The 26,833-nt window shown below is 61.7% G+C and overlaps 1 protein-coding gene across 5 annotated transcripts; it reads right to left on the bottom strand.

The window, feature by feature from the left end:
• Positions 1–1,687: 1,687 nt before the first annotated feature.
• On the bottom strand, positions 1,688–26,479 carry ACSF3 (acyl-CoA synthetase family member 3). Of its 5 annotated transcripts, XM_045533832.1 has the most exons (11): positions 26,376–26,479; positions 19,790–20,448; positions 18,686–18,841; positions 15,960–16,114; positions 13,105–13,253; positions 10,213–10,325; positions 7,745–7,928; positions 4,549–4,683; positions 3,981–4,092; positions 3,622–3,779; positions 2,861–3,242 (listed from the first exon to the last, which is right to left on the bottom strand). In XM_045533832.1, exons 2-10 carry the CDS (start codon positions 20,444–20,446, stop codon positions 3,644–3,646), a joined length of 1,797 nt encoding a protein of 598 aa, XP_045389788.1. In that variant the 5' UTR covers positions 20,447–20,448; positions 26,376–26,479; the 3' UTR covers positions 2,861–3,242; positions 3,622–3,643. The 5 variants fall into 5 exon arrangements, with proteins under 5 accessions (XP_045389789.1, XP_045389791.1, XP_045389788.1 ...); XM_045533833.1 differs by lacking the exons at positions 2,861–3,242; positions 3,622–3,779 and adding an exon at positions 1,688–2,852; XM_045533835.1 differs by lacking the exons at positions 2,861–3,242; positions 3,622–3,779 and adding an exon at positions 1,688–2,852 and having other exon boundaries at positions 7,802–7,928; positions 26,376–26,478.
• Positions 26,480–26,833: the final 354 nt, after the last annotated feature.

Genomic DNA, 26,833 nt, shown 5'->3' with positions numbered 1-26,833 from the left:
TTATTTTAGTTCACACAGTCATTCCACTCCCAGGTATATTTTCTGGAGAAATTCTTCCACTTGTGCAAAAGCAGCTGCGTTCACAGCACGCGGCCTCGCCCACGAAGGTGGGGCAGGGCTGGCGTGGCCTCCGTGGGGCACAGTCAGAGCGAATCTGTCAACCGATAGACAGCAGATGGGAGCAGGAGCCACAAAAGCAAGTTACAGAATAATATGAGCTCCACGTCTCAGCACTGAGAACCGAACCCACAGATCACTGAGGCAGCCAGGGGGGCGTCCCTGCGGGGCTGAGGACGCTGGACGCCCAACTGTCTTTTTTGTTTTTTTTTTTTGAGACGGGGTCTCACTGTGGCCTGGGCTTGAGTGCAGTGGCGTCATCACAGCTCACCACAGCCTTCAAGCCGTCCTCCGCCTCAGCCGCCCAGTAGCTGGGACTACAGGCACCACCACGCCCAGCTAATTTCTTTTTAACTTTGTAGAAATGGGGTCTTGCTCTGCTGCCCAGTTCTGGTCTTGACCCCCTCGGCTCAAGTGGTCCTGCCTCGGCCTCCCCAAGTGCTGGGATTACGGGTGTGAGCCGCGGCGCCTGCACGGCCTTACTTCTTTAAGAGGCTGGAGGCTCAGGCCGGATAAACTCTGGTGAGGACACACACGATCCCTGTCCTCATCGTTTAAAATGTTGCCAGGCATCCCTGTTCTGGGCGAGGACTGCTCGAGTTGGGGGCCTACCTGGGCTTCCGCGCAGGGGTGCCGGGTGGAACCCCTGCTGATGGGGAAGTGCGGGGCCCGGGACCCCACCTCCCTCGCCACCCTGCAGCCGAGGCTGCCGCACCCCGGAGTGTCGCCAGGCCTCCCCTGTCCTGCTCGGGTCATTGCTGGACACTGGGGGTCCCGGGGCAGCTGGTCCCGGGGCAGCTGGAAGGTGGTTTCTGAGACCAGATCTGTGTTGTCTGCAGACACTTGGGTGTGTGTGTGCGTGTGCATATGTGTCTGTGTGCATGTGTATACATGTCTGTGTAAACGTGTCTGTGTGTGCATGTGTGTGCAGCAGGCAGCGGGTATGGCGTGTCCTCTTTTTCTAGCTGAGAAATGGCTGTTCCCCACCGGAGCCGGTACTAAGGGAATGTCTCTGGTGCGTTAAACGCGCTGCCTGTCCTCGTGTTGTGTTAATCGTCTTCTCTGCACGGGGGGAGGGTGGGGGCCGTGACGAAGCAGACCGACGCCTTAACGTCCTGGAGCCACTGCGGAGTGGCTGGATGCTCACGTGTGACCAGACTGCTGACGGGGACGTGCCCGGCAAGCCACCCGCAAGAGGGATGCAGGGTGGGCACCAGCTCCAGCTCCAGGGAGAGGACCCGGGGCGGGGCAGGGCCAGCCACCAGCGCACACGCGTGCAGAGGGAGGCAGGCGCCCCTCGTACAGTCCCAGGCCTGCACGTGCACCCCACTGACACGCGGTCTCACACACAAATGCCCCCGTGTCCCAGTGCGGGGAGGTGGGGGCAGGGAGCAGTGAGCTGGGGGGGTGGGCGCCCTCAGAGGCCAAGGCAGGGCCGAGGGTGTGGTGGGGCCTGGGGTGCCTGTCCCCTGTGAGGAAGTGACACGGAGCTGGGGGTCCATGTTAGGGAGGGACCCCTGCACTCACCGGGTGAGTTCTTGGCTTCACGCTGGAAGAATCCGGGCGCAGCCCACTAGCGAAGGAAGTTTATTGAGTCGGAGACAAAGATCCCGCCCCACAGACAGGGCAGGGTCCTTCCCCGAGCAGGAGGGGACCCTGGGGCAGTGGTCGTGTCACGTGTTCAAACAGCCGTCCGTGGCCAGCAGCGCCCGAGGTCAGGCCAGGGAGGTCGATCTGCCGTCACAGAAACGTGGGTCTGCGAGGCGTCCTCGGGGTCCCGGCCGCGACTTGCTGGTGACGCGCTGTTTGGGGTGGGGGGTCTGGTCAGGGCCCAGACGGCTGCCCCAAGAGAGCCTCAGCTCACAGGGTAGGGAAACTGAGGCAGAGAGGGCTCAGGCCTTCTGGGTGTTGGGCTTGGGCGCCTGGGAGAAAGGTGGTTGCTGGACTACCACTGCCAGGCGGGAACGTCCCCACAGCGTGAAGCTGCAGGTAACGGGGAGGCAGAGGGGACTTCACCCTGGCCACCAACGAGGGGGCAGCCAAGATTCGAGGGGCTGCACTGCAGCTGTGGCCTTGGGGACAAGCCGGTCATCGGGGCTCCTGCTGCCATTCCTCAGGCCTGTGACAGGCTGGGCTTCCCAGAGGCCTGGCTGGGGTCAGAGCCAGCTCTGTCCACAAACCGACCCCGCCTGCCCCAGGCCACACAGGGGGCCTGGCCCAGCCCCAGGCACCTGCTCCTGCTCTGACCGGGCAGCGTGGGCCGCTCGGCTGAGGGAGGGTGTGTGCTCCGGGTGGGCAGACAGCACGGGACACGTGTGTGTTTCCGCCCACGGAGTCTTTATTTCATTCCCTTTCTTGGGTGACACCTCTGGGACCCTCCCGGGACCTGCCGTGGAGAGAACCCGGTAACCTCAGGGCACTCGGGGGAGGGGGGGTGCCCAAGCAGCTGTGGGGGTGGCCGGGGCCACCTCGCCATGTGACAGTCAGCCTAGGGCCGGGACTCCAGCCCAGGCGGGCAGTTCTTGATCTGGGGGCTCTGGCCCCTGCCAGGCCCCCGCAGGCGCCGGGTGCCAAGGGCGCGTCTGCTGTGAGCGGGTCCTTGCTGGGCCTGCGGCCGTCAGGCGGGGTAGAGCTGCTGGGCCAGGTCCCGCTTGTTGACCTTGCCCATCTGGTTCCGGGGGATCTCCGCCACCAGCAGGAGCTCGGCGGGCACGGCGTAGGGGGCCAGGACGCCTCTGCGGAGACAGGCGGGGCCCGAGTGAGTCTCACCTCCGCTGCCGCGAGCACAGAGCTGGGCGCACCTGGCCGGGCGTCCCGGGCACAGCAGTCCCCGTCTGAGGACGCTAAGGCCACGGAGCAGCTGGACTCCAGCTCCTGCCGCTCAGACCCTGAAACTCTCGGCACGGGATACCTATTTTTTTTTTTTTCGACAAAGTAATTGTTTAATGAAAGCAGCGACCGGCCGACTAGACTCCTCCCTGCCTTTGTTAGACCGCAGGGTTTAACACCGACTGTGGTTCTGCAAGTCCCGGGGATCCGTAATCACCCAGCTGCGCTACCCTTGATGAAACAAGGATTCCTACTGTTTGCGAAATCATGTCGGACAAGCCAAAAATATCTTCGCGCTGAGGAGGCAGCAAGCGGGGGAGGCAGGGAGGTGGGGGAGGGAACAGGAGGAGAAAATTCCAGGTGACGCTAAAAGCTTCCTTTCCGAGCTGGGTCTTGCCAGACCCGGGACTTGCTCAGGCTCAGCCGGGACCCGACCTGGCACCACCAGGGCAGGTGGAGAAAGGCCCTGGGGGGTTTGGGGTGCGTCTCGCAGGGGGGGCCTGGCGGGGCCGAGCGGAGGGACAGTGGAGGGTGCTGGCCTCGAGCGCCAGGGGCTCTGGGACAGGAAGAGCCAGGACTGAGGCAGGGACGGTCCCCCCAGAGGGCGGGAGGGGAGAGGCCGTGCAGGCACGAGGGTGCACAGGTGGGGTGGAGGGGGGCCCTGCACCTGCTCACCCAGCGCCGCCGCGGCTCAGGCTCAGCTGCAGGTCGACCACAGCGTGTCCTGCCCCGAGCGGGGATTTCTCTCGACACCGGGACAGACCTTCCCACGGGCCACAGAGAGCCCAGGGGCACGAGCTTCTGCCACCTCAGAGGTCGCCTGTGAGGGGACTCTGGGGCGGGGAGGCCCAGCGTGCTCCGTCCCACCCGGCACGAGACTGGGTCTCCAGAGCTGCGCCTCGTGGGGGCAGAGGCTGCGTCCCCCGGGGTCCACGTGGCCAACCCTTCCCGCCTCCTCACCTCCACCTCCAGGAGGGGCTGCCCGGCCGGGACGCCCCTCGCCTGGCCCCGTGGGTGCCCCGTGGGTGCCCTACCTTGCCCACTCCTTGAGCTCCCTGTGGGACAGTGAGTGTCCTTCTCGGAGGGTCACCACAGCCGTGACCCTCTGGCCCCAGGTCATATCTGGAACTCCGATCACAGCCACATCTGAGGACAGAGGAACAGGACGGGGCCTTGGGGACCTGGGTGGCCGCTGCGTGCTGGAAGCACCCAGACCGCGCCGGGAGCGGTGGGTGGCATCTAACCGCGGTCAGGCCGCTGCGTCGCCCCGCGTGGGGCTGGCGGGTCCTGCAGGGAGGGGTGAGGGCGGTGCCCAAGCGCCCCTCGGGGGCTGGGCATTCTGGCGCTCAGCCTTCCCGCCACTCAGCTGTCTGTGCCGGGCCACGCCGCCTCGCACACGCCCGCCAGCCACAGGCGAGTGGATTGTGCAGACGGGACTTGCGTCCCGCTCAGGGCTGGATCCGGCTGTGGGCATGGTGGCAGTGGCGCCCCCACGGTTCCGGCAGAGCCCCGCGTGCTGTGGCCAGGGCAGGGGGTCCCTGGGCAGGTAGGAAAGGGTGGCCTTGTCCCCGACTCAAGCGAGCAGACGGCTGGGCCGCTCACCTGTGATGCTGGGATGGCCCAGCAGGTGCCGCTCGACCTCCAGGGCGCTGACTTTGTAGCCCCCACTCTTGATGATGTCCACCGAGGTCCGGCCACGGATCCAGTACACGCCGTCCCTGAACACGGCAGTGTCACCTGAGGAAACCGTGCGCGTGTGATCACAAGGGAAGCCATGGGCCCAGCAGGGGTGTGGGGTGTGAGGATGTCCAGCCCACTGGGCGTGGAGCCCCGGCTAGGCCTGGGCCCGGTGGCCTGTGTCTTGTCCTCAATGTGCCCTCGGGACGGCAGGGCTGACGCTCAGCTGGGGACGGGCTGCAGTGTCCTCGCTCCCCGGGCGGCTTCTCAGCCGCGGGTTCTCCTTTCCTGCCCACGCCCGTGGGCTCCCGGGGTCCTCTGGGACCCGGGGCTGCTCTCTGAGGGGCCACGTCGTGGGGCTTCCTCCCTGCTGCTTTCTAAGGCCCCCAGCCCCTCTCCTGGCCCACTGCCCCCAAGCCAGCCCCCAGAAGGGCCGCTGTTTGCTCACAGCACCTGCCCAGCAGAGGCCGGAACACGGGGTCCGCTGAACCCCCAGGACGCTGGGCCCCCGGAAGCGCCGTCCACCCACCATGGGCAGCAGGTGAGCCAGGCGCTCCAGCGGGGCCGGGGAGGTCAGAGGCTGCAAACGTCACTCTGCCTGTCAGGGAGCGGTGCGAGGGCCCCCATGGGCCCCGCAAGGAGGCAGAGCGTGCCGGAGGGGGCGGCGTTGTCACCGCCGGCGACCTCGCCTCACCCAGCCCGCACTCGGCCTCCTCGGTGCCCGCCGGCAGCTCACGGCGGGATCCGCGTGGCAGGAGGGGCTGGCCGGGGAAGGGTTAAGTTTAATTTATCCTGATTTCTATTTAATATCATGCTCTCCCCGCAGGAGCCGGCAGCTGTGAGCTGATTGCGGCTCTCATTATGCAGCCTGTGTCGCTAATGGCCTGTGACAAAGGCGTGCGGCTCCCAGGCCCTGCCCCCGAGAGCCAATTAAACACACACACTCCCTTCCTGTTCGCAGCACATTACAATGAAATTAAACTGAATTTCAAAATCGCTTTCTCCTAAAGACATCTCTTTACAATAATTAATGCGTGCTATTCCTTCGCAGCTGAAATATTCATCAGCCGACTGCCCCACACTCCGCACCGCGGCCCCCGGCGGCCCAGGGAGCCCTGCTGCCGGCAAGATCCCTGGGGTTTTGGCTCCTGAGCTTGCAAAGAGAAAAAACCTGCAGCTTTTCATCTGAGTTTAAAAATAAGAGAGTGGCAAAGCAGGTCAGGCTTCCCCGGCAGGACCACCCTGAGGGTGCCGGGGGCTGGGCGAGAGCAAGACCAGCGCGGGAATCAGGATTCCCTCGATCCTGCGTTCCTGGGACGGTCGTGGCAGGATCCACTTGCGTTCGTGGGATGCTAGGAGGCCCCGGGCAGGTGTGCTGCACGCTGGCCACACCCGGCAGCAGACGGGGCAGGAGCAGGTCCCCTGGGCTTGAAGCCCCCACCCATCCCCACCCGTCCCCCACCCCACAGACGTGCATTTCTGGGCACTGGCCTGTTCTGGGGGCTCAGGCATCGCTCGCCCTGCAAACCTCCGGGACGCCCCACGCACCTGCCTGGTGAGAGTGACCAGGGCACCTTGGAGGCCACACCTGCCACTGCTTCCACCCCCCTGCCCACAGGACTGCACGCTTCTGACCACAGCTGCCCACGGGACTGCGCACTTCTGACCACGGCTGCCCACGGGACTGTGTACTTCTGACCACGGCTGCCCACGGGACTGTGCACTGCCGCCCACGGCCGCCCACGGGACTTCATGCTTCTGCCCCCCTGCCACGGGACTGCACGCTTCTGACCACAGCCACCCACGGGACTGCATGCTGCCAACCACGGCCGCCCACGGGACTGCACGCTGCTGACCACAGCTGCAGACGGGGAGTGGGAGGAAGACGCACTCCCACGAGGGCTCTGGGGTTGCAGGTGGGGTGTGGCCGGCAGGGGAGGCAGAAGGAGCCGCTCGGTGCCCCCACCTCTCAGCAGAGGACCCTCCCTCTGGCCTTCTCCCCAAGGCCCCCACTCCACGGGGCTCACAAAGTTCTGGGCATCTGGGTCCCCCTGACCCTAAGGCTGCAGGGGTCTCCACGCGGCCCCAGATTCCCTGGGGGAGGCGGCTCAGGTGGCCACACGCCCACGGGCACCAGCCTCACAGCACAGCTTTGAAGCCTCTCGGGGCCACAGGCCCCTGCCCCGTTCCCCAGAGCACGGCCTCTCCTCAGATGCGCTCGGGACCCTCACGGGGCCGTCCCATCTGCCGCAGCCTCCTGAGCTCTGTGCCCCACAGGAGAGCAGGGAGCAGCCGCGTTTCCCACCCTGGGCTGGAGCGTATTCAGACGTGGAAACAGACCTTTCTTTTTGCAAAATATTACCTTAAGATTATTATAAAATAATGCACGTTCAACACAAAAATTTACAGAAAGGCAAAAAAAACCCCCAAAAAACAGAGAGAGGAGAAGAAAAGGAAGCATCCGAACCCCACCCGTCAGGAGCGGCGTCCCGGGCGCGTCCTTCCAGACACACCCCCAGCCGGCAAGCGCAGCTGCACCTACACGTTTCCCGTCTCTGCCGCACGGCCGCGTCCTGCCAGCTTTTCAGGGGACGTGGGTCAGGGCAGGCCCTGGGCTCGTGACTGGGGAGGGAGCGCGAGGGCGGCAGGCGGGTCCCGCCAGCGCTCAGGGACGCCAGCGCCTTCCCTGACCCCAACACGGCCGGGCTCCCTGGGTCTGGCCCACAGGCTCACTCCCCACTGGCCCGTTTGGGGTGCCACGCAGAGACAGCGCACGAACCTGGGGGTGACCGACCACAACGGCTCATGTCACAGCAAGATGACTTCTGACCCCGGGTGGGGGGAGGGGAAGGTTTACAAAGCGAGGCGGGCCAGGTGGTGGGGGGGTGAGACGAGGGGCTTTGGTCTAGTCGGGGTGCACCTAGGAGGTGGGGGCCCTGTCCCCTGGGCAGCCAGGTGCGTGGGAGCCTCCTTGCAGGCAGGGGGGCTCCTGGCTCCGGAGGGACGTGGGCCTGCGGAGCCTCCTTCCAGCGGCTGGCGGGAGGCCGGGCGCTCAGCGGGGACTGGGCTTGGTCCCCACCCCCCGCCCCCTGCAGCTCGGGGACACCAGCACAGACTTAACCTGGGATCCGAGTCACTCTTGCTCTGCCCCCTCCACCTCCGTGGAGCTGGATCCAACCTGTTTTGAACCAGCCGTCCGAGGTGAACGCGGATCTAGTTTCTTCCGGTTTATCCCAGTACTCTCGGAACACGGAGGGGCCCCTGACCAGCAGCTCCCCTTCCTTCTCCTCGAACCCTGGGGTCACCTGTGGGAGAGAGACGAGCCGTCAGAGCTGGCCGCCCGCCTCCCACGGCCGGGTCTCCACCTGCACCCCGTGCCCCACACGGGCCCGCGCAGGCCGCTGTCCGCCCACGAGGGCCACACGCTTTCTGAAGTCGACACTGGAAACGGCTCAGAAACGCAGCCTTCCCCAGGCAGAACCCGGTCACACCAGGGCTCGGGTCCCCCCGCTGTCCTTGGCGCTGGGAGCTGTCTGTCACCTCACTGCTCTGAAAGCAGCCGTGAAAAGCAGGTCCTTTCACTGTGTCCTCCAGACCCAAAGATGTCACTGGCCCAGGCCTCGGAGCTCAGGGCCCCGGGCTGGACATAAGCCATTGGCCCCTTCTAAACGCTGTGCCCAAGGCCCATCTTCAGGGCGTTTCTCAGACCACAGAGCACAGAGAGCAGCTGCCCACGGCCTTGCCCACAGGGACTGCGGCAGCTCACGGCTGGCAGCATCGGCCCAGGGCCGTCTGCCACTTACTGCTTGGCGTGGCGTCATGGAAAAGAGGGAACGTTCCGTGGTGAGGCCAGGTGAGGCCCGAGTGTTCAAGAATGACCAGAGGTTCCTGTTCAACACCCGGGACCTGACATGGTCGCAGGAGACACGGAATCCCAGGACTCCTCCACTGTGACCACGGCGCGTGGGAGCGAGGCCTTACGTGACACGGAGCTGGGGCTTCCTGCCATCCCAGGAGGGGACCGTGAGCCAGGGGAGGCCTGATGGGGCAGGTCCTGCAAAGACACCAGCTGAGCCCTCTGCCCACAGGTAAGGGGGGTGGGGCCGCTGTGCTCAACTGCGACAGCGGCTGACGGTGACCCGGGAGGCTGGTACCCATGAGCTCACTGAGGCCCATCGCCCGCCATCTGGAATGTCCTGCCTCAGAGGGAGGACTTGTCCTCATTTTGAAAAACCAGGGACTTCCTGAAGGAGGCACCTCCACACGGGGTGCGGCCAGCTGTGGGGCCCGGGACTGACGTTTCCGTGGGTGAACAAAACGCCTGCTTCCCGACGCCACCCCAGCCTTTCAGAGCTGCACAGCCCGCTGGTGTGCTCCAGCCACGGCGTCCAGCCACAGCCGTCCCTCCAGCCACGGCGTCCAGTGCTGCCCGAGGGGCCCGCACTGACAGTGGGGCCTCGGAATCCTCGGGAGAGACTGGCGGCCGAGCCAGCCACATACAAGGAGCAGCTGAGATGAGGACTCGCGACTCCTTGATCTTCCAAAACCTTCTCAGGGTGATGTCATCGAGTATATGTGGTGTCTACTGTGGATGGTGGCTTCAGAGAGAATAATTTCCTTTTTTTTTTTTTTTTGTGAGACAGAGTCTCGCTCTGTTGCCCAGGCTAGAGTGCCGTGGCATCAGCCTAGCTCACAGCAACCTCAAATTCCTGGGCTCAAGCGATCCTCCTGCCTCAGCCTCCCGAGTAGCTGAGACTACAGGCATGCGCCATCAGGTCCGGCTAATTTTTCCTCTATATATTTTTAACTCTCCATATAATTTCTTTCTACTTTTAGTAGAGACGGGGTCTCGCTCTTGCTCAGGCTGGTCTCAAACTCCTGAGCTCAAACGATCCGCCCGCCTCGGCCTCCCAGAGTGCTGGGATAACAGGCATGAGCCACCGCGCCCGGCCAATAATTTCCTTTTAAATCAAAATTCCATTTCCCAATAATCCCTAAACTTTTCTCCGTGGCTTGCGTTCACTCCCAACGAGCAGACCCCTCGGCTGCCGGAACCCTCGCCGAGACAAGACACCGTCTCACACCAGCATCACCCTCAGTGACGGACGCACAGCTCGGAGCCACCACCGATGTCTACAGAAGTGTGTCTGGGAGCTCCTGCAGCTCGGCGAATCCGCCACAGCTGCCCTGGGGGTCAGGGGTCAGTGCCTGCTGGGGCTGGGTGTGGCTGTGCTAGGTCAGTACTGTCAGCGGGACGCCCGTCCCCAAGGACCCGGCTCTTCTGTCCTGGGCTGCCCCTTGGCCAAGGCTGCAGTGGCCATGTCAGAGCTTCCCCAACAGACAGCGCTGCTGGGAGGGGCCGGGTGGGCCACGCCTGGGGACGGTGTGAGCAGGCAGGGGACACGGCGGAGCAAGGACGGGACAGGAGCCAGTGCCCTCAGCAACCAGCCCGGGTCTCCGCCACCCGGGAGGGCCGGGCCTGCTGGTGAGGACTCGGGAAAGAGACGGCGTGTGCGACCGCACCGGGTGGGCTTCTAGCCCTGCAGCAGGGGGCCGCCCACCCCGCCAGCTGAGACAGGAGTGGCCTACCTTGGTCTCCCGCTCGTTCCCCTCAGCATGGATGGCATAGGGGCAGCCTTCCTTCTGTGGGGTCTCAGAGACGATGCGCACCTCCACCCCGGGCAGCGGGGTCCCCACAGAACCTGCAGGAAGGAAGAAGGTGGGGCTAAAGGGGTTTGGAGGATAGACCCGCACACGGCACGTGCACCCTGGTGGGCTCCTGTGTGTTCGCCGTGCGCCGGGCAGGCTCCGAACGCTTCACACATCACTTCCCAAGTGATTCCAGAAGCCTCTAGTGTCAGCTCCGTGTTTGCTACACCTGCCTGGCCGGGGGGCGCCGGCACCGCACCCGGATGAGCCCAGGGCCATCTGTGAGGGACTGACGGGGGCCAGGGACGGAGCAGGCTGGAGCAGCACCTGCCCACGGCCCAACTCCACGTGGCAGGGGGACCTTGTCCTGCACTGGGCCTCACTTACCAGGCAGCCGGGGTCTGCTCAGTGCATCCACCCACCTGGGCCGTCCCAGTGTGGCCACAGTCACACCTCACACCTGGAAAGGTGAGGCCCTGCCCGGCACACATGAGGGCCGGGGCCTGGGCCCCTGGTGGGACAGTGGAGGCTGCTTTCAGGCAGTGACCTGGTCGTGTGACACCAGGTGCTGGGGCAGGACTCACTGTCACCCAGCTATTGCGAGAGACACATGGCAGGGGACACACATGGCAGGGGACATGCGTGGCACTGGACACACATGTTACGGGACACGCGTGGCATTGGACACACATGTTGTGGGACACGCAGCGCGGCTGAGCGGGGGCCCCAGCTCTGGCGGGGTGAGGAACACGCAGCCGCCCGTGAGCGGGGCAGCCCAGTCCAGTCCTCCGACCTCGAGCGGCTTCCCGGCTGCGCGCGGAGCATCCCGAGTGTGGTGCTCGGCGTCCCCACCGCAGGGGCCTGTCTTTCTCGGTTAAACGGCCCCTCCTTTCGGAGCCCTCCCTCGTGCTGCGGCTTCGCTCCTGTTCCCCAGACGCCTCGGCTCGCCGCTCCCGCCCGGCTGGTGAGAATGTGGCGCCGACTTGCCCACAGCCCCGGCCAGGGCCGCCGCTCTGACGGCTGGACACCAGGGCGCGGTCCATGGGCTTCCTGCTGCCCCGTCTCATGGCCCGGCTGTGGCAGGCAGACCGTGGCTTCAGCTCCTGTGACCGCAGCCTGTGGTCACCTACAACCTGCCTGTGTGTGAACGGCCCAGGACACAGCGTTAGCGGAGCACGTAAGTGGGAGGAGGAGCGAGGCTGCGTGGGCGGGTGGGAGAGCTGACCGCGAGCCGGCCAGGGCCTGGGTCGCTCTGCTCCCGCCGTGGGCACGAGGTCGGGGTGCAGTGCTGGGAGGCACGCAGCCTGAGCTCTAGGAAACACCCACACACGACAACCGACTGATCACCCGCGAGACTGCGGCAGGGCTTCCTGAAGCGCCCCGAGACAGAGAGCTCCCTGAGCGTGACTCCCGCCGACGAGCAGACGCCATGGCTCCACCAGGGAGCTCCTCTCCAACCGGAGTTCAGAATCTCAGGCGGGATGCACCGTCCCTCAGACACGGACACCTGCCCCGGCTCCTGCTCCCTCCGAGCCCCTGTCAGCAGCGAGAGACCTACTCAGGCCTCGAGCTGTGCCCGGGCTCCCGCCCCAGCAGGCCGGGCCACTGGCCGCAAGCTGCCCCTTGGCCCTGGAACACAAGGGGGACGTGGGACCAACGGGAGCCTCGGGTGGGGAAGGCACGTGGCCATCCCACACTGCCCGGACCCTCTGCCGCGGCTGAGAAGGTTCTGGACAGTGTCTGGACGCAGCAAGAAGCAGGCGCAGCGATGCTGCCGCGAGAGCCGGAGGGAGCGGCCGCCTGTCGCCGCAGTGGGGACGGCACCGTCATTCTCGTGACAGCCGTCACTCTTAGCTGGGCTGTGAGCTCTCCCCAGACAGCTAACTGGCCGCGGCCTCCGCCCTGGCGTCTGGTCCCAGAGGAGGGAAGCAGCCGACAGGCCAGGAGTCCCTGCCACGCTCTGCCTCTGACCTCAGCTCCGGGCAGGGGGAGCACACGCACGCCCCCTCGTCTCGGGGACGCAGGGAGGCAGACACGGCAACCCACGCACCGTTCACCCTCACGCGGCTTCTCTCTCTCTCTCTGGCCCTACTGCCAGCCCAGCGCCTTCAGCTGGAAACAAACCTGCAGACTCAGAGGTCAAGACCGTCCCAGGCAGAGCCAGCAGGGACTGGGAACTAGACCAGAGCCCGGAAGGTGGGGAAAACCCCGCTTCGACCCTACTGCTCCAGAAACGCTGCTCGGGAGGCTGCTAACAGGCCTCTGAGGGGCGCTCTGCCTCGCTGCCTGGGTGTGACGGAGCTTTTTAGTCCCACCGAGCTGCTCCCCCAGGGCCGGGCGCCGCGCTGCGTGTGAGCAGGTGGCCATGTGGACGCGGAGACAGGCTCGGGCTCCCTTCACTCTCACTTCGCAACCACACTGCCTCTGCCCTGGACTAACCGGAGTGGACTCAACGCCCCTGCCCACCACACCCACCATGTCTCCCCCCACCACGGGCACAGCGTGGCACCTGGACTCGATGCCCACGGGAGGAGGCCCCGCCACAGCTGTGTCTGGAGTGGGCAGTGGCCCTGGAAACATTCTGCCTGAGAACACGGGCCCGCACCTGTGTCCCGGGGGGCCCCCCAGGTAATGCACGCGGGCGCCTGTATGAAGGGCACCGTCCCTGCCACCCTGCCCTGGACACCTGCCCAGAGGGGACGGGTCGTAGCAGGTGGCGAGGGCCCCAGAGGGCTCTCCTGGCCTGCTGGCCTGTCCCGGGGGCCGAGACTGGCCCACCTGAGGGCTCAGGGCAAAGTGGGGGAGGGGCACCGCTGCGGGCAGGGCTCCTACCTGGCAGGCGACTGGCGGCGCTCAGGGGACCAGACAGGGCCATGCCGACCTCTGTCATCCCGTACCTCTCCAGCAGGGTGTGCCCTGTGATGTCCTTCCACTTCTCCAGCACGGGGAGGGGCAGGGCGGCCGAGCCCGAGACCATCAACCTACGCGGCACAACCACAGGCAGCCTCAGCTTCCGGGAGGGCAGGGCCCTCGCATGCAAAGACGACGCTTCTGTGCATGTATCGATACAATAAAACACACCCCACGTGAAGCGTCCTTCACTCAGCATCACTACGCTTTTACTTTTTTTTAAACTGGAGACAGAGGTCTCGCTCTTGCCCAGGCTGGTCTTGAACTGCTGAGCTCAAGCGATCCTCCCGCCTCAGCCTCCCAGAGTGCTGGGATTACATGCGTGAGCCACCGCGCCCGGCCAATATATTTTTAAATTCTTGATAAAAACTGTAGTGTACTAAAACTTAACTTCATTTTTGGGAAACTAATTTGTTATGTATATTTTAGAATGAAAATAGGTCTTCAAAAAGGATGAATGGTTAATCAAGACAAAAAAATATTTTGAGTGTCTTTGGTAGCACTCTTTGCAAATAATTAATATGCTGTTCACAAACAATCCTAAAAAACAGTGATAATGGCACTAACGAAGACGACAATGCCCTCAGTTTGTGGGTAAAATGCTCCCACGTTGAGGAGCCGGGAGCCAGATGCACCCCAAGGAGCTGAGTGCCACAGAGCCAGACGACGCTTGGGGACGCTTGCGGGCCACAGCGAGGACAGGACGTTCATGTCGCGTCTGCGAGCTCCTGCCTCCTCTCCATCAGCACCTCACTGAGCTGCCACGTGCAGAAGGGAAGACCCCCTTCTCTGCAGTCTGAGCCGAGTGGTGGCCGCCACTGTGTCTCTCTGTGGGGTGCCCCCCCGACAGCCAGACCAGCTGACCGGTCTCCTCACCTGTCACCGGAACCCCCCGACGCTCCCTCACTGCCTCGCTCCTGCTTTGGTTCTTAGATGTGGCAAAACGTACTACTGAGCCCTGGATGCCCTGTCGGCCCTGCCCGGCCCCTGGCGTATCCACAGGGGGTGGGTCCCTCCCTGGACTCTCGGGGGGTGGCCAGAGCGGCCAGGGCAGAGCATGGGCCGAGTGCCCGCGGGACGTCTCTGCAGACAGGGAGCAGAGCGACGCACAAAGCGCATCTGAACTGGACTCAAGGTCCCTGCCGTCCAGCAGGAGCCTGTTCACTTCCTGCTGGGCGCTGCCCCGTCACCTGTCCCGCTTGCAGAAGAGGAAGAACATCCCACCCGGGCCTCTGCTGGTAACATGGGTCCGTCAGGTGTGTGGGGATTCAGCGAGCTACACGCTCACGCCTGCGCTTCCCAGTTAGCGAGTCGCACGTCGGTTAAGAGAGGGAGGAGAAACCCACCGAGTCTGCAGGTTCATCGGGGACGCAGAGCAAACTGCGCCACCGAGTGACCCCAGAGACCCGGCTCAGCTCCGCGAGGACAGGTGTCTACCCAGGAGCCAGGGCAGGAGCGGCACGTGCCCGTCGGGGAGAGGGACACACAGCAGGCGGGAGCCAGGGACGAGGGCGGGTTGGTCAGTCGTTCCCTGTCCCTACCCTGGTCCTACCATAGTGCAGGTAGAGGCAGAGACAGACAGAGACACAGACAGATGGCAAGGTAGAGAGACAGAGACATGGAAGCCAGAGAGACAGACAGGAGGTGGATGGAGAGGGAGAGACACAGACAGATGCAGACAAACAAGACAGACGGAGGGAGAGAGATACAGACAGAACATGGACAGACGGAGGTAGAGACAGAATACAGACAGGGAGGCAGAGACAGAATACAGACAGACGGGGTTAGAGACAGAATACAGACAGACGGAGGTAGAGACAGAATATGGACAGACGGGGGTAGAGAGAGAATACGGCCAGACGGGGGTAGAGAGAGAATACGGACAGACGGGGGTAGAGAGAGAATACGGACAGACGGGGGTAGAGACAGAATACGGCCAGACGGGGTAGAGACAGAATACAGCCAGACGGGGGTAGAGAGAGAATACGGACAGACGGGGGTAGAGACAGAATATGGACAGACGGGGGTAGAGAGAGAATACGGCCAGACGGGGGTAGAGACAGAATACGGCCAGACGGGGGTAGAGACAGAATACGGCCAGACGGGGGTAGAGACAGAATACAGCCAGACGGGGGTAGAGAGAGAATACGGACAGACGGGGGTAGAGAGAGAATACGGACAGACGGGGGTAGAGACAGAATACGGCCAGACGGGGGTAGAGACAGAATACGGACAGACGGGGGTAGAGAGAGAATACGGACAGACGGGGGTAGAGACAGAATACGGACAGACGGGGGTAGAGACAGAATACGGCCAGACGGGGGTAGAGACAGAATACGGCCAGACGGGGGTAGAGACAGAATACGGACAGACGGGGGTAGAGACAGAATACGGACAGACGGGGGTAGAGACAGAATACGGACAGACGGGGGTAGAGGCAGAATACGGACAGACGGGGGTAGAGAGAGAATACGGACAGACGGGGGTAGAGAGAGAATACGGACAGACGGGGGTAGAGAGAGAATACGGACAGACGGAGGTAGAGAGAGAATACGGACAGACGGAGGTAGAGACAGAATACAGACAGACGGAGGTAGAGACAGAATACAGACAGAATATAGACACACACAGCGATGGACAGAGAGAGGTGTATGGATACATCATTTAGAGGGGATGAAAAACAGCTTCCTAAAACCGAGAACTGAGACACTAGAAGTAAGTTGTACAAGCTGATCCTCAAGACTTTCTGAGCGGGAAAGTGAGCTCTTTTTATTTACCTAATTTTTTCTTCACAAACTGCACGCACGAAATCTTGGACGTGTGGCTGGGTGAAATGTTTGTCATAGTAATCCATCAGCTTGGCGTATATCGTAGGCACTGCCATAAATACATTGATCCGTGGAGTTTCAGAACTTAAGAACTTTTCCCAAACCTAAAGCGAAAAAAGGAAGTGTCCAGTCAGAGAAGAGGAAGCCAACGCGGTGCCAGGTGTTTCCCGGTCCCTGGCCATGTTCTTAACCGTGACATTGACAAGTCCACACGGCCCCAGCTGAAAGGGCTGCCCCAGGCCACGGACCCGTCCCCGGGGCCCATCCTGTGAGGGACACCATGCCTGGCCCGTGGGGAGGGGCAGCAACTTGATGGTCCCAGATTAGAGTGATTCAAGCTAAAACTCCCTTTGTCAAGACCGTCACAGAAAAGTGAAACGGCAAGCCGAGCCTGGGGGGAGACTCACGTGTGTGTTTCTGACAAGAGCCTTGCTCGGAGTCCCTGAAGGACACCTACGGGTTAGCAATGGGCAATCCAACCGAAACGTGGGCACAAGCCTTGAAGAGGCACGTCATGAAAGGACACATAATGACCAATGAGCACATGAAGCGTCCGACATCATCGCTCGTCAGAGAAACGCAGATTTTACAACGACAGTGAGACAGCGTCATGCACCCACCAGCGGGACCACGCTCAGACACACGTGTGCAGCGACAGCTGCTCTCACACGCTGCCCACGGGACTGAGACAGGGACGGCACCTGGTTTGGCTGCTCCCCACAAAGTTAGACGACGCTGACCATGACCCCGCGACGTGACCCTGGTGTTTACCCAGACGACACGAAACCGCCCGTCTGCAAAGAGACTTGTGTGAGAATGTTCCAGCAGCTTTATCCGGAAACCCACGAGCTGGAAACGTCCAAACCTCCACCGACAGTGGAGCAGAGGCGCCACCGCGGGACTCGGGAAGAGAAGGGACTGACCTCTGACACGTGCATTTGGTACAGTTCTGGATAAATTTTGAGATTTTGGATAAATCGTAAAAACATGTCAGAGAAACAAGTGAGATGCAAACTCTACGATTCTGTTTAAACGAAGGCCAAGAGAGGAAACCAGCTCACGGTAATAAGGCAACAAACGTCAGAAGGCCGGGCCGTCATGGCGGGGTCGCTGACTGGGGCAGCCGCAAAGGAGCGTCGCGGGCGAGGACAGTGTCATGCCCTGGCAGGGCTGGCACAGCCGAGCCACCAACACACTCCAGCGGCGCGTCAGCTCCAGGGACTCCACGTCACAACGCCCGAGTAAAGGGAAATGAAAACACACACCCCAGACACACCCGCCACCGAGGCCAAGGCAGCACGAGGGGCAACACGGCGTGTGGGTCAGGACGGGGTAGCCGGGACCCCACACTGTGCTGGCGGGAACATGGAACATGCACCACGCTGGGAGCTCTGGCCACTCCAGCCAGCAGCCTTGCAGAGCGCAGCGCCGGCCCCTCGCCCAGAGCCTCAACGCTGAGCAGCGTCCGGTCTGTGTGTCCGGTGCGGCTGACCCTGCTTGCAGAGCTGCGGGATGAAACTGCTTCCTTAGGGGTCCTGGTGGCACCCTGCATGGCCTGGCACCATCACACGTGACAGTGACACCATCTCCCAAGCTCAGCGTCACCCCCCAGCGCCTGGGCCCCTCGCAACAGCCCGTGGTGCAGTGCCGCCATCCGCACACAGCAGGGCCCGCTGGGGAGGGGCGGCTCCCGGGTCAGGGGCACTTTCACTCGCTGGTTCTTCCTTCTGCCCACCAAGGGCTCGTTCTAGCACGAGCACTCGCAAGAGGGAAGCAGAGCGGCGCAGGCACGGACCGGACCAGTCCCAGGCCCGAGAGCGGAGGCTCCTTTCCTCACAGGCCTTGCAGGTAGCACACAAGGGAGGACGGCCCAGGAAGCCGTCCCTGCACCCGAGGACTGGGCGTCTCAGCCAGGCCTCCTCGAGCAAGCACTCACGTGGCCCCGCGAGTCCCCTGGAGCTACGGAGGGTCAGAGCACACGCAGTCACAGCGCAGTGACAGAGAGCACACGCACTGGCGGATGAAGGACGCTGACCTGTCCCCATCGTCACACACAACACCTGACTCCCAGCTGCTGCTCCGGGAACCAGTCCCAGCTGAGAGGATCTTGCCATTCCTGGAATGGACCTCAGTGACCACCGAGGGCACCTGCTGCCCAAACGCGAAGCGCTGAGAGCCGAGAGCAGCCATCTCCCTCCGTGACACCCCACACCGTCGGGCCTGCGGGGACTGTAAGCTCGGAACCCTGCATGCAGTGGCTCGGACACTTGGCCCCTCAAAGCTCATATGCAAACTGACCCCGTGCTGGCGGTGGGCCTGGCGGGAGGGGTCTGGGTTGGAAGGGGGCAGATCCCTCAGGCTGGCCTGTCTGGGCTCCTGATCCGGATTTCCTGGGGCTCAGGGCCGGGAAGGGCGGCCCTCCGTCTGCGCATGGTGGGGTCACAACTCTCACCCTGTTACAATTGCTCTGTTGTATTATCAGTTGTCAGTCGCTTACCGTGCCTGTTTATAAACTAAACCTCACCCTAGGTAGGTACAGGAGAAAGCAGTGTGACAGGGCTCAGTACCATCCCTGGCTCCAAGCACCCACCGGGGGTCCCGGAAGGTCTCCCCTGTGGATAAGGGGGACAAGGCGTCTGGCCCGAGGGGACGTGGGGGGCCCGTCCCTGACTCACCCGCTGGGCACTGAACTCGGGCAGCATCACGCAGGTCGCGCCCACCCAGAGCGGGCAGAGCAGCTTGTTGACCACACCGTGGACGTGGTGCAGTGGGAGCACGTGGAGGATCACGTCGTCCTTCGTCCACGCCCACTTGTGGACCAGCCCGGTCACCTGCGGGGACAACAGCACAGACTGGAGCAGGAGCGCGAGGCCGCTGCCGCCGCACCCCACGCAGACCCGCCTCACACGTGGGTGCTGCTCGCTCCCAGCCGAGGGGAGGAAGAGCAGACAGCGGCTCTTTGCTGTTCCTCCTGCCAGAGTCTGAAGGGGGACGACGGTGGATGCCCAAGACCTGCCGGGCGGCCTGTGTGCCCCAGGGACGCCCAACAGAGCCACACGTTGAGGCTCCCGCGAGCTCAGGGGGCGGCAGAATGGACGTTGCAAGCACCCAGGCGGGCAGAGGTGTGATTTCTGCACTGCCCAGGCCCTGGGGCTCGGGGCCCAGCCCCAGCCACCCCGAGGGGCCCAGCATCTGACCCTGCGGGGCTCCCGCTGACTCTGCCCTGGAGGCAGGGCCTGGGCACCCCCTCGGCTCTACTGAGGAGCGTGTGAGACGGCCCGTCTGAGTCCCCTGTGCAGTCAGACTGAGGACACCCCCTGGGGCAGCAAGTGGGATCCCCACTCTCCGCGGGAGGGAGGAGTCCGTCTCTCCAGACAAGCCCCTCCGGGAAGGGAGGACACGGGAGCGCGGCTGTTCACAAACATGATCTGCTTTCAGGCTGCCCAAATAAATCCTGGTTTTGGGTCCTAATCCCATATGCTGAGTACCCCCATCAAACACAGCCGTCCCTTCTGACCTGAACACGCCACCCAGGGGACCCCGCGTCCCTCTATACCTGGTGCCCACCCCGACCCCTGCTTCCTGTGTCCGGCTGGTGGCCACGCCCTACAACCAGCTGTTGCCAGGCAACCCACACAGGGTTGTAGGGCGGTGACCGCCGCAAACAGCCCTGCAGAGAAAGATGAACAGGAAAGCGCTTCTGGCCTTGAGACCCAGCCCAGACTGACGCCATCGCGGTGTGTGGGGGACACAGCAGACCCCGCCCGCCCGACACTCACCACGGCCCGGATGTTGCGGTGGGTGGTCAGCACGCCCTTGGGCCTGCCGGTGCTCCCGCTGGTGTAGACGAGCATGGCGCCGCGGTCGCTCCACTCCTGCTCCTGCACCTGCCCCTCCGCCGGCTCCCCTGCCACCCCCTGGTAGACGGCGGGTGTGAGGGGCAGCAGCGGGACCCCCAGCCTCCTGACCACTGGGCTCAGACGCCCCACGTGCTCCGGGCCGGCCAGGACCACGGAGCTCTGGGAGTCCTGGATGAAGTACTCCAGCTGGGGCTCGGGGTGCTTCCTGTAGAGGGGAACCGCTATGCCGCCGCTCATCCACGAGGCCCACTGGGCGACCACGTAGGAGACGTCGTTGGAGCACAGGAAGGCCACCCTCTCCTCGCCGAGGTCCCCGCCGGCACAGCCGCGGAGCCTGCAGATCTCCCGGGACAGGTGCAGGCTGCGGTGGTACAGGTCCCTGTACGTGTGGCTGCCATGCTGGTCAACAACGGCGACTCTGTCCCCAAAGGCCAGTGCTCGGGCGAACACCGGCGCAGCCCTGTCTGTGCAGAGCGCCGGGGCTGTGTGCACCTGTCCCCCGTGTCTCACTGGAGCCCGGCAGGAGGCCAAGGCACACGCCAGGCGCCGGAGGGACAGCGCCACGTGGGGGGCCATGGCTGGAGAAGAGAGAGCACACACGTTAGCACCCACCTGAGCCCGTCCCTCATGTCAGGTCGTTAAATATGAAATGTCCGAGTTCAAATCGAAAGTGTGGTTTACTATCTCAAACAAGAAGCAGTACAATGAATCAAAGTCTGCACTAACTATTGACACAGCCTGGCCATCTTAACAGCAGCTTGTTTGTGCCAGCAGCAAAGCCTGGAGCGTAAGTGGGGATGAAATCGTGAAAGGCGTTTCCCACAGCTTGTTCAGAACTGAATATTTTTCCTTACAAGAAGTGGTCCAGAGCCCGGAAGAAGTGGGAGTCAGTTGGTGCAAGGTCTGGTGAATACGGTGGATGACAGAGTGTCCAAGTGCAGCCTCTGCAGTTTGAGCAGCGTTGTTTGTACGACATGTGGTCAAGCATCGTCTTGCAAGAGGACTGGCCTGTCTCTATTGACCAATCTTAGCTGCTTGATTGCAAGTGTCCTCATTATTTCGTCCAGCTGGTTGCAGGAGACGTCTGCTGTCATCAACTGACCAGGTTTCATGACGCTGCAGTGGGTAACACCAGCGCTGGACCACCAAGCAGACACCATTAGCCTTTTTTTGATAAATATTCAATTTTGGACTGTGTTTTGGCACTTAATCTTTATCCAACCATTGCACCAAACACCTGCAATTGTCAAAAAGAATCCGTTTTTCATCACACATAACAATGGCTTTCATCTACACATAACAGTGTAGAAATGGCTCGCCTTTATGGCGTGACAGCAAAGAAAGGCAAGCTTCCAGATGATTTCTCTTCTGATGCTGGTTTAATTCATGTGGAACCATCTATTCAGCTTCCATACCTTGCCCATGTGTTTCAAATGGTCCAATATTGTTGGAATAGTGATGTCAAACTTGCTGTTAATTCACGTGTAGGTTGAGATGGATTCGCTTCCACTCCAGCCTTCAGCTCATCATTATCCACCTTGGTCTCAGGTCACCCACGTGGCTCATTTTCAAGATTAAAATCACCAGAATGGAACTTCTCAAACCATCGATGCACTGTGTGTTCATCAGCCACCTCCTTACCAAACACTTCTCTGATATTTCGAACTGTCTGCGCTGCACTGGTTCCACAACGGAACTTATATTCAAAAATAACACGAATTTTTGACTTATCTGTGGTTTTACAAAAATTTGAAAGATAATCACAAGCCAAACTGTGCATCTGAAAGACTGATGTACCCTCACAATTAAAATAAACCAAGAAGTGTCAAAGTGAAATGTCGGATACATCAACTGCCTCGGTAGTTAAGGAAATCGGACATTTCATACTTAACACCCCAAATTCCCAAACAGATGGCGTCTGCCCAAGCGTCAGCCGTAAGGTGACATCCTCACACGTGAGATGCTTACACTTACATAACGTAATACCTTTGAAATCCAAATGTCCAACATCCCAGCTTTTTATTTAACCTCATTAGTTGAAGGATTTCAAAACCACACAAGGTCTAAAAACAATGAAATAAACTAGGTAAAACCAAGGGGAACCAAATAGATTCAATATACTTCAGGTAAATTCTGAATAGTGTTACACAGGGGAGGGGAGGATGTTCGACTGCAAACTAAGGACAACATTGTGACAAGGCTGAGAATCTCTCCTGCAACACCACAGGGCAGGGACGACCCCCAGCCCCAGCCCCAGCCCCACGCTGAGTCTCTGTGCAGGACTGCTGCTCCACGTTCAGAATGTTCTTTCCCTGAGAAATCCTCACTTTTCCTTCTTTTGTTAACTTGCCAGGGGAAAACTAACGTGTTATTGTTTGTTGTACATACTAAACAGTTTTGCTCTCTGCTCTTAATTTAAAAAACAGATTATACACAACACTTTATAATTATCTAACAAAACAAACAAACTCCACAACAATGAAGACTGTCAGAACCAAATTACGTCTTGTGCGGAGACTCCCTGGGAGGCGCGGGAGGAGGGCTGACTGAACGCAGCCACAACTCAGCCGCCCCCGACCACACAGGCCCCGGATCACCCAGGCAGGGGCCCGGGCACCTCTGGGGTCCCAGGGAACAGGCACCTGCCGCCTCCCGCCCAGGCTTCGGGAGCTCCGGCCACCACAGGGAGCCGTACATTACGAAGTGGGAAGGGGACAGTCAGCAGAGGGAAAAGGAGCACAGGGAGGACCCTCCCTCCCCCGCCAGGGCTTCTGCTAAGGGGGGAGAGGGCTTGTCGGCCTCAGAGGGACTTCGCACGACCCGGGATGGCGACTCACCGCCTGACTTGACACCAGCAAATTCAGAGACAGGAAACCTTGCTTGTGTCTTTAGCACAACCCCAAAATTAACAGTGTTGTCATAAACCCTAAATTCACAACAAGACTGGGGAAGGACATGGTGAGCCCACCTGGGAGAGGTTAAGAAACTTGCCCAAGGCCACAAAACACAAGAGGCACCTGGCGGCCCCAGGGCCACATCGCAGGCCCCTAGACCTCGCTCAGCAATGGGGGAGGCCGCTTCCCCACCTCGAAATGGGGCAAAAACTCTGAAAATGGGCAACGTAAACCCTTTGTTCCTATGGCTGTATTTAAAAAACTCACGCTAAGGAAACAGAGATGCACATACAGACACACATGCGGATGTTCAGTCCAGTGAATTCACTTCCTTACGATATTGAAAAACCGGAACTAAACCAAGCGGCCCTGGAGAAGCCCAGGGAAATCACGCTGTGCACACGCTGGTACACGCACACTCGTGCACACGCACACGCACGGGGTGTCAGGCAGCCACTAACCCCAACTGCGGAGCGGCATGTACTGTATTGATGGGAAAGGCTTCTTGCAACATTACTGAGGGAAGATATACTCATAATTAAAAAAAAAAAAGACTTGGGGGGGGAGCACCCAAATTCACAACATAACAAGAATGCTGGGTAATTTTTGTTTTCTTCTTAGCACTTCCCAATTTTGTCCAATCTCTCCACCATAAGCATGGATGACTTTTGTAATCAGAAAAAGAAAGTATAACAAATGTCATTTATTTTTAAAAAATGAAGATGCTCCAACTCCAACATTAGTATTTCTTTCACACAAAAAAGACCAAGAAACTATTTGTTATGGAAAGTGGATGTACAAGGTGTTTGTATTAATAATTATCTACAGCTGTTGCTCTCAAAACGACAGACAAATGCAGGTGAGACACCAGCTTCCTCTAGTTAAAGGGCTCGGCGGAGCCACGCAGACCACGAGGAACCAAGTTCTGACAAGGTGAGTTCAAGTGCACGCCCAGCTCGCTGCCAAGACACGGGTCCCCCCCTCGCCCTGCGACGTGGGGCCAGAGCCAACGTGGCTGACCGGTTGCTGGTGGCAGAAGAGCAGGAGTGGACTGTCCACAAGCTCAGAGCTCAGTGGACCTGCCCAAGTGACGGGCCAGGCCGGGCCGGGCAAAGCCCTCAAAGTGCAGGTCCCCTGGGCAGAATCCCGAGCCCTGAATTGCTGGGCATCCTCGAGGTGGCGCGACGTGTGGGCTCTGTGTGAGACAGTCCCGGTTCCCAGGGAGCCCACGTGGTGCCAGGAGACACCCGGGGCGGGAGGGACAGTAAAGCCTGGACCAGAGGGGTGAGGAGCAGGCAAGCCAGCGTCATCTTGGCACCGATGACAGGGATGAGGAAAGTCCTCCCGTCTAACGCTGTGCTCACACGGGGGTGTGTGTGGGACAGATGCCAGGAAGTGGCGTTGCTGGGCCCCCATCAGTTTTGGTAAATGTTGCCAAAGTCCCTTCCAAAGAGGCCCTGATTTACTCTCCCACCAAGCGTGTGGGAAACGGGCAGCCCCATGAAACCAGCCTTTAATCTCTCAGGTATGAGACCCTGAGCCACCCAATCATAAATCCTTTCAGTACGGAGCTCAAGTCTTCAAGGTCATCTGGATCAGAGCCCTGCCTTGAACAAGCAAAAAAATCTACCCAGGGCAGACGGCTGTGAACACCTCAGGTCCAGAGAGACCCACAGCTCCCGCAGAGACCCCCCCCTTCGATCGCGGGGCTCCCCTCACCACCAGCAGCACAGCTTGGAGTGGCACTGCCCACCAAAGGCAATGCAGTCAGGGGGCTCCTCCTTAATCAACCGGCTTCATGCACCTGTCACTTAGCACGCTGAGCCCCCTGAGTGTGTGAGCCTGGACGGCCTCTTCTTGGTCTTTAAAGACATGATGTCCTCTAGGATTTGGGAACACAGCTGCTCTCCGATTCCCCCCGGAGGGAGGCAAGACCCCAGTCGGAGCCATGGGCAGAGGCCCCTGAGTGCTGTAACCACCAGATTCTCAGAGCAGAGCAAGACATGGGACCTCTCCGGATCACACGTCCCACCCCAGAGCAGTGCGTCTTTTCTGTCTCAGCCAGGACACTGCTAAGAGCAGAGTTTAGAGTCAACGCAGACCTGGACCTGAACGGTCATTCTTTTCATCTAGTTTTTTCACCTAAGCCTTGACTTCCCGTCTACAAGGCGGGATGAGCACGAGACCTGCCTCACAGAGTTCACAGGGAATGATGCCGGGGCGCACGCCGAGTGGAAAACAAACGGCCGCCATCACTGCAGGGCGCTCACCACTGAGCCTGAGACGAAAATTGCTTGATAAGAACGATACTTGCATTCAAATGAAGGGGGCTGGTTTCGAAATGAATAAAATGGCACCTGGTCTACCCCCCACACCTGACCCAGCCACCCTCAGAATCTGTGAGCAAAGAGGACGCCAGCACTTCCTCTTGCCTGCGACCTTGACCGGGGTGAGGGGCAGTGGCCTCTCCCTGCCGTGCAGGGTCCGCAGCTCAACATGGTGGTTTGGGGGGTTGTTTCCAAAATCATAGTTTTAAGTAACAGACATTCACATTGCATTTCTGAGCAGCGCCTTCAAGTAAAAAAAAAAAAAGGGGAGGAAAAACACACTTGAAAAACTTGTCCACTTTAGGAAAAAAAGTACTATTTTAAAAATATAATCCAGAAGGGTGCCACAGCTATCCCAAAGCCACAGTTTCATCCACCAGTTCTGTCTTGAAGAGAAGGGAGGCCTGGCCCTACGGCCGTCACAGAACGCTGGGCTCTGCCACGTGTCACCCCAACCGGGTCGCTCCCCTGCCACAGCCCTCCCAGCGCCCGGCACTGAGCTCCCGCCCCACACACCAGGTCTCGGCCTTGGGCCCCTGTCGCAAACGTCCCCGCTCCTGGGCGGAGAAATCACCAATGCCCCCAACACACAGTTCTTGTTCCTCCGCTGACACTCACTCTCTCCCTTTCTGGCAAATTCCCCATCATCCCTCCAGGCCCAGCCTAAATGCCACCTCCTCTTTGAGGCCACCCCCTGTCCAGGGAGCGGCTGCGGCCCGGGCTCCGGACCACCCGGCTCTGACGTTCGCCACTGCTCGTCCCCAGGAGACCCGCCCCGGGGCTGCGAACCTCGGCCCGCCGCGGGGCCCCGGGGGGAGCAGGCGGCGCGGGGCGGGCCCCGCGGGAAACGGAAGGAGCTTAGTTTAGACACAACAGAAAACGTTTCCTCTGGAGGCTGCCTGGGCCAGCGTCCCCGCCAGGGGGGCCCCCGCGGGACGTAGCGACGACCGCGGCCCAGACCCCGCGTGCCCGGCCTGGGTGGGGGATCAGGAGGCGCCGCCCCCGACGGCCCGGGCCGGGCCGGGCGCCTGCGGGCGGGGGCGCGCGTGGGGCCGGGGGCGCGCGTGGGGCCGGGGGGCGCGCGTGGAGGCCGGGGGCGCCTGCGGGCGGGGGCGCGCGTGGAGGCCGGGGGCGCGCGTGGGGCCGGGGGCGCCTGCGGGCGGGGGCGCGCGTGGAGGCCGGGGGCGCGCGTGGAGGCCGGGGGCGCGCGTGGGGCCGGGGCGCCTGCGGGCGGGGGCGCGCGTGGGGCCGGGGGCGCGCGTGGAGGCCGGGCGCGCGCTCTACCTCGCCGGCTGGTGCTTCTCGTCCTCCGCCGCCGCTGCGCGCTCACCGGGGTCGGGCAGGGGTCAGGCCGGGGTCAGGCCGGGTCGGGCCGGAACTGCGTCCGGCGCCCAACAGCGTCCCCCGCGCGAAGCGTCCGGCGCCCAAGTGCGTCCCTCCGGGCGCGGCGCCGCGGCGGCGGGTTCCGGGCCGGCCGGGCCCTCGGTCCCGCGGCGACCGCGCCGTTGTGGCCGCGCTAACCTGGCCGGGCGCGCTGGCTCCGGCTCCAGACCCGAGCTCCGCGTCGCGAGCAGCCTGTCACACGAGATGTGGCCGAAACGACCAGCAGAGCAAGCGCAGGGCCGGGCCTGTCGGAGCGAGGACTCGGAAACAGCCCGCTAACGTCCTCCCGCAGCAGGGAACAGCCTCGCCCCTCGAGTAACAACAACACACCCCAAGAAAGAACATTCCAGTAACACAGG

Source organism: Lemur catta, chromosome 20 (genome assembly GCF_020740605.2).
Source record: "Lemur catta isolate mLemCat1 chromosome 20, mLemCat1.pri, whole genome shotgun sequence".
NCBI classification, from domain to species: domain Eukaryota; kingdom Metazoa; phylum Chordata; class Mammalia; order Primates; family Lemuridae; genus Lemur; species Lemur catta.
The sequence above is the reverse complement of the archived record's forward strand: the minus strand, read 5'-3'. Positions and strand labels throughout refer to the sequence as shown.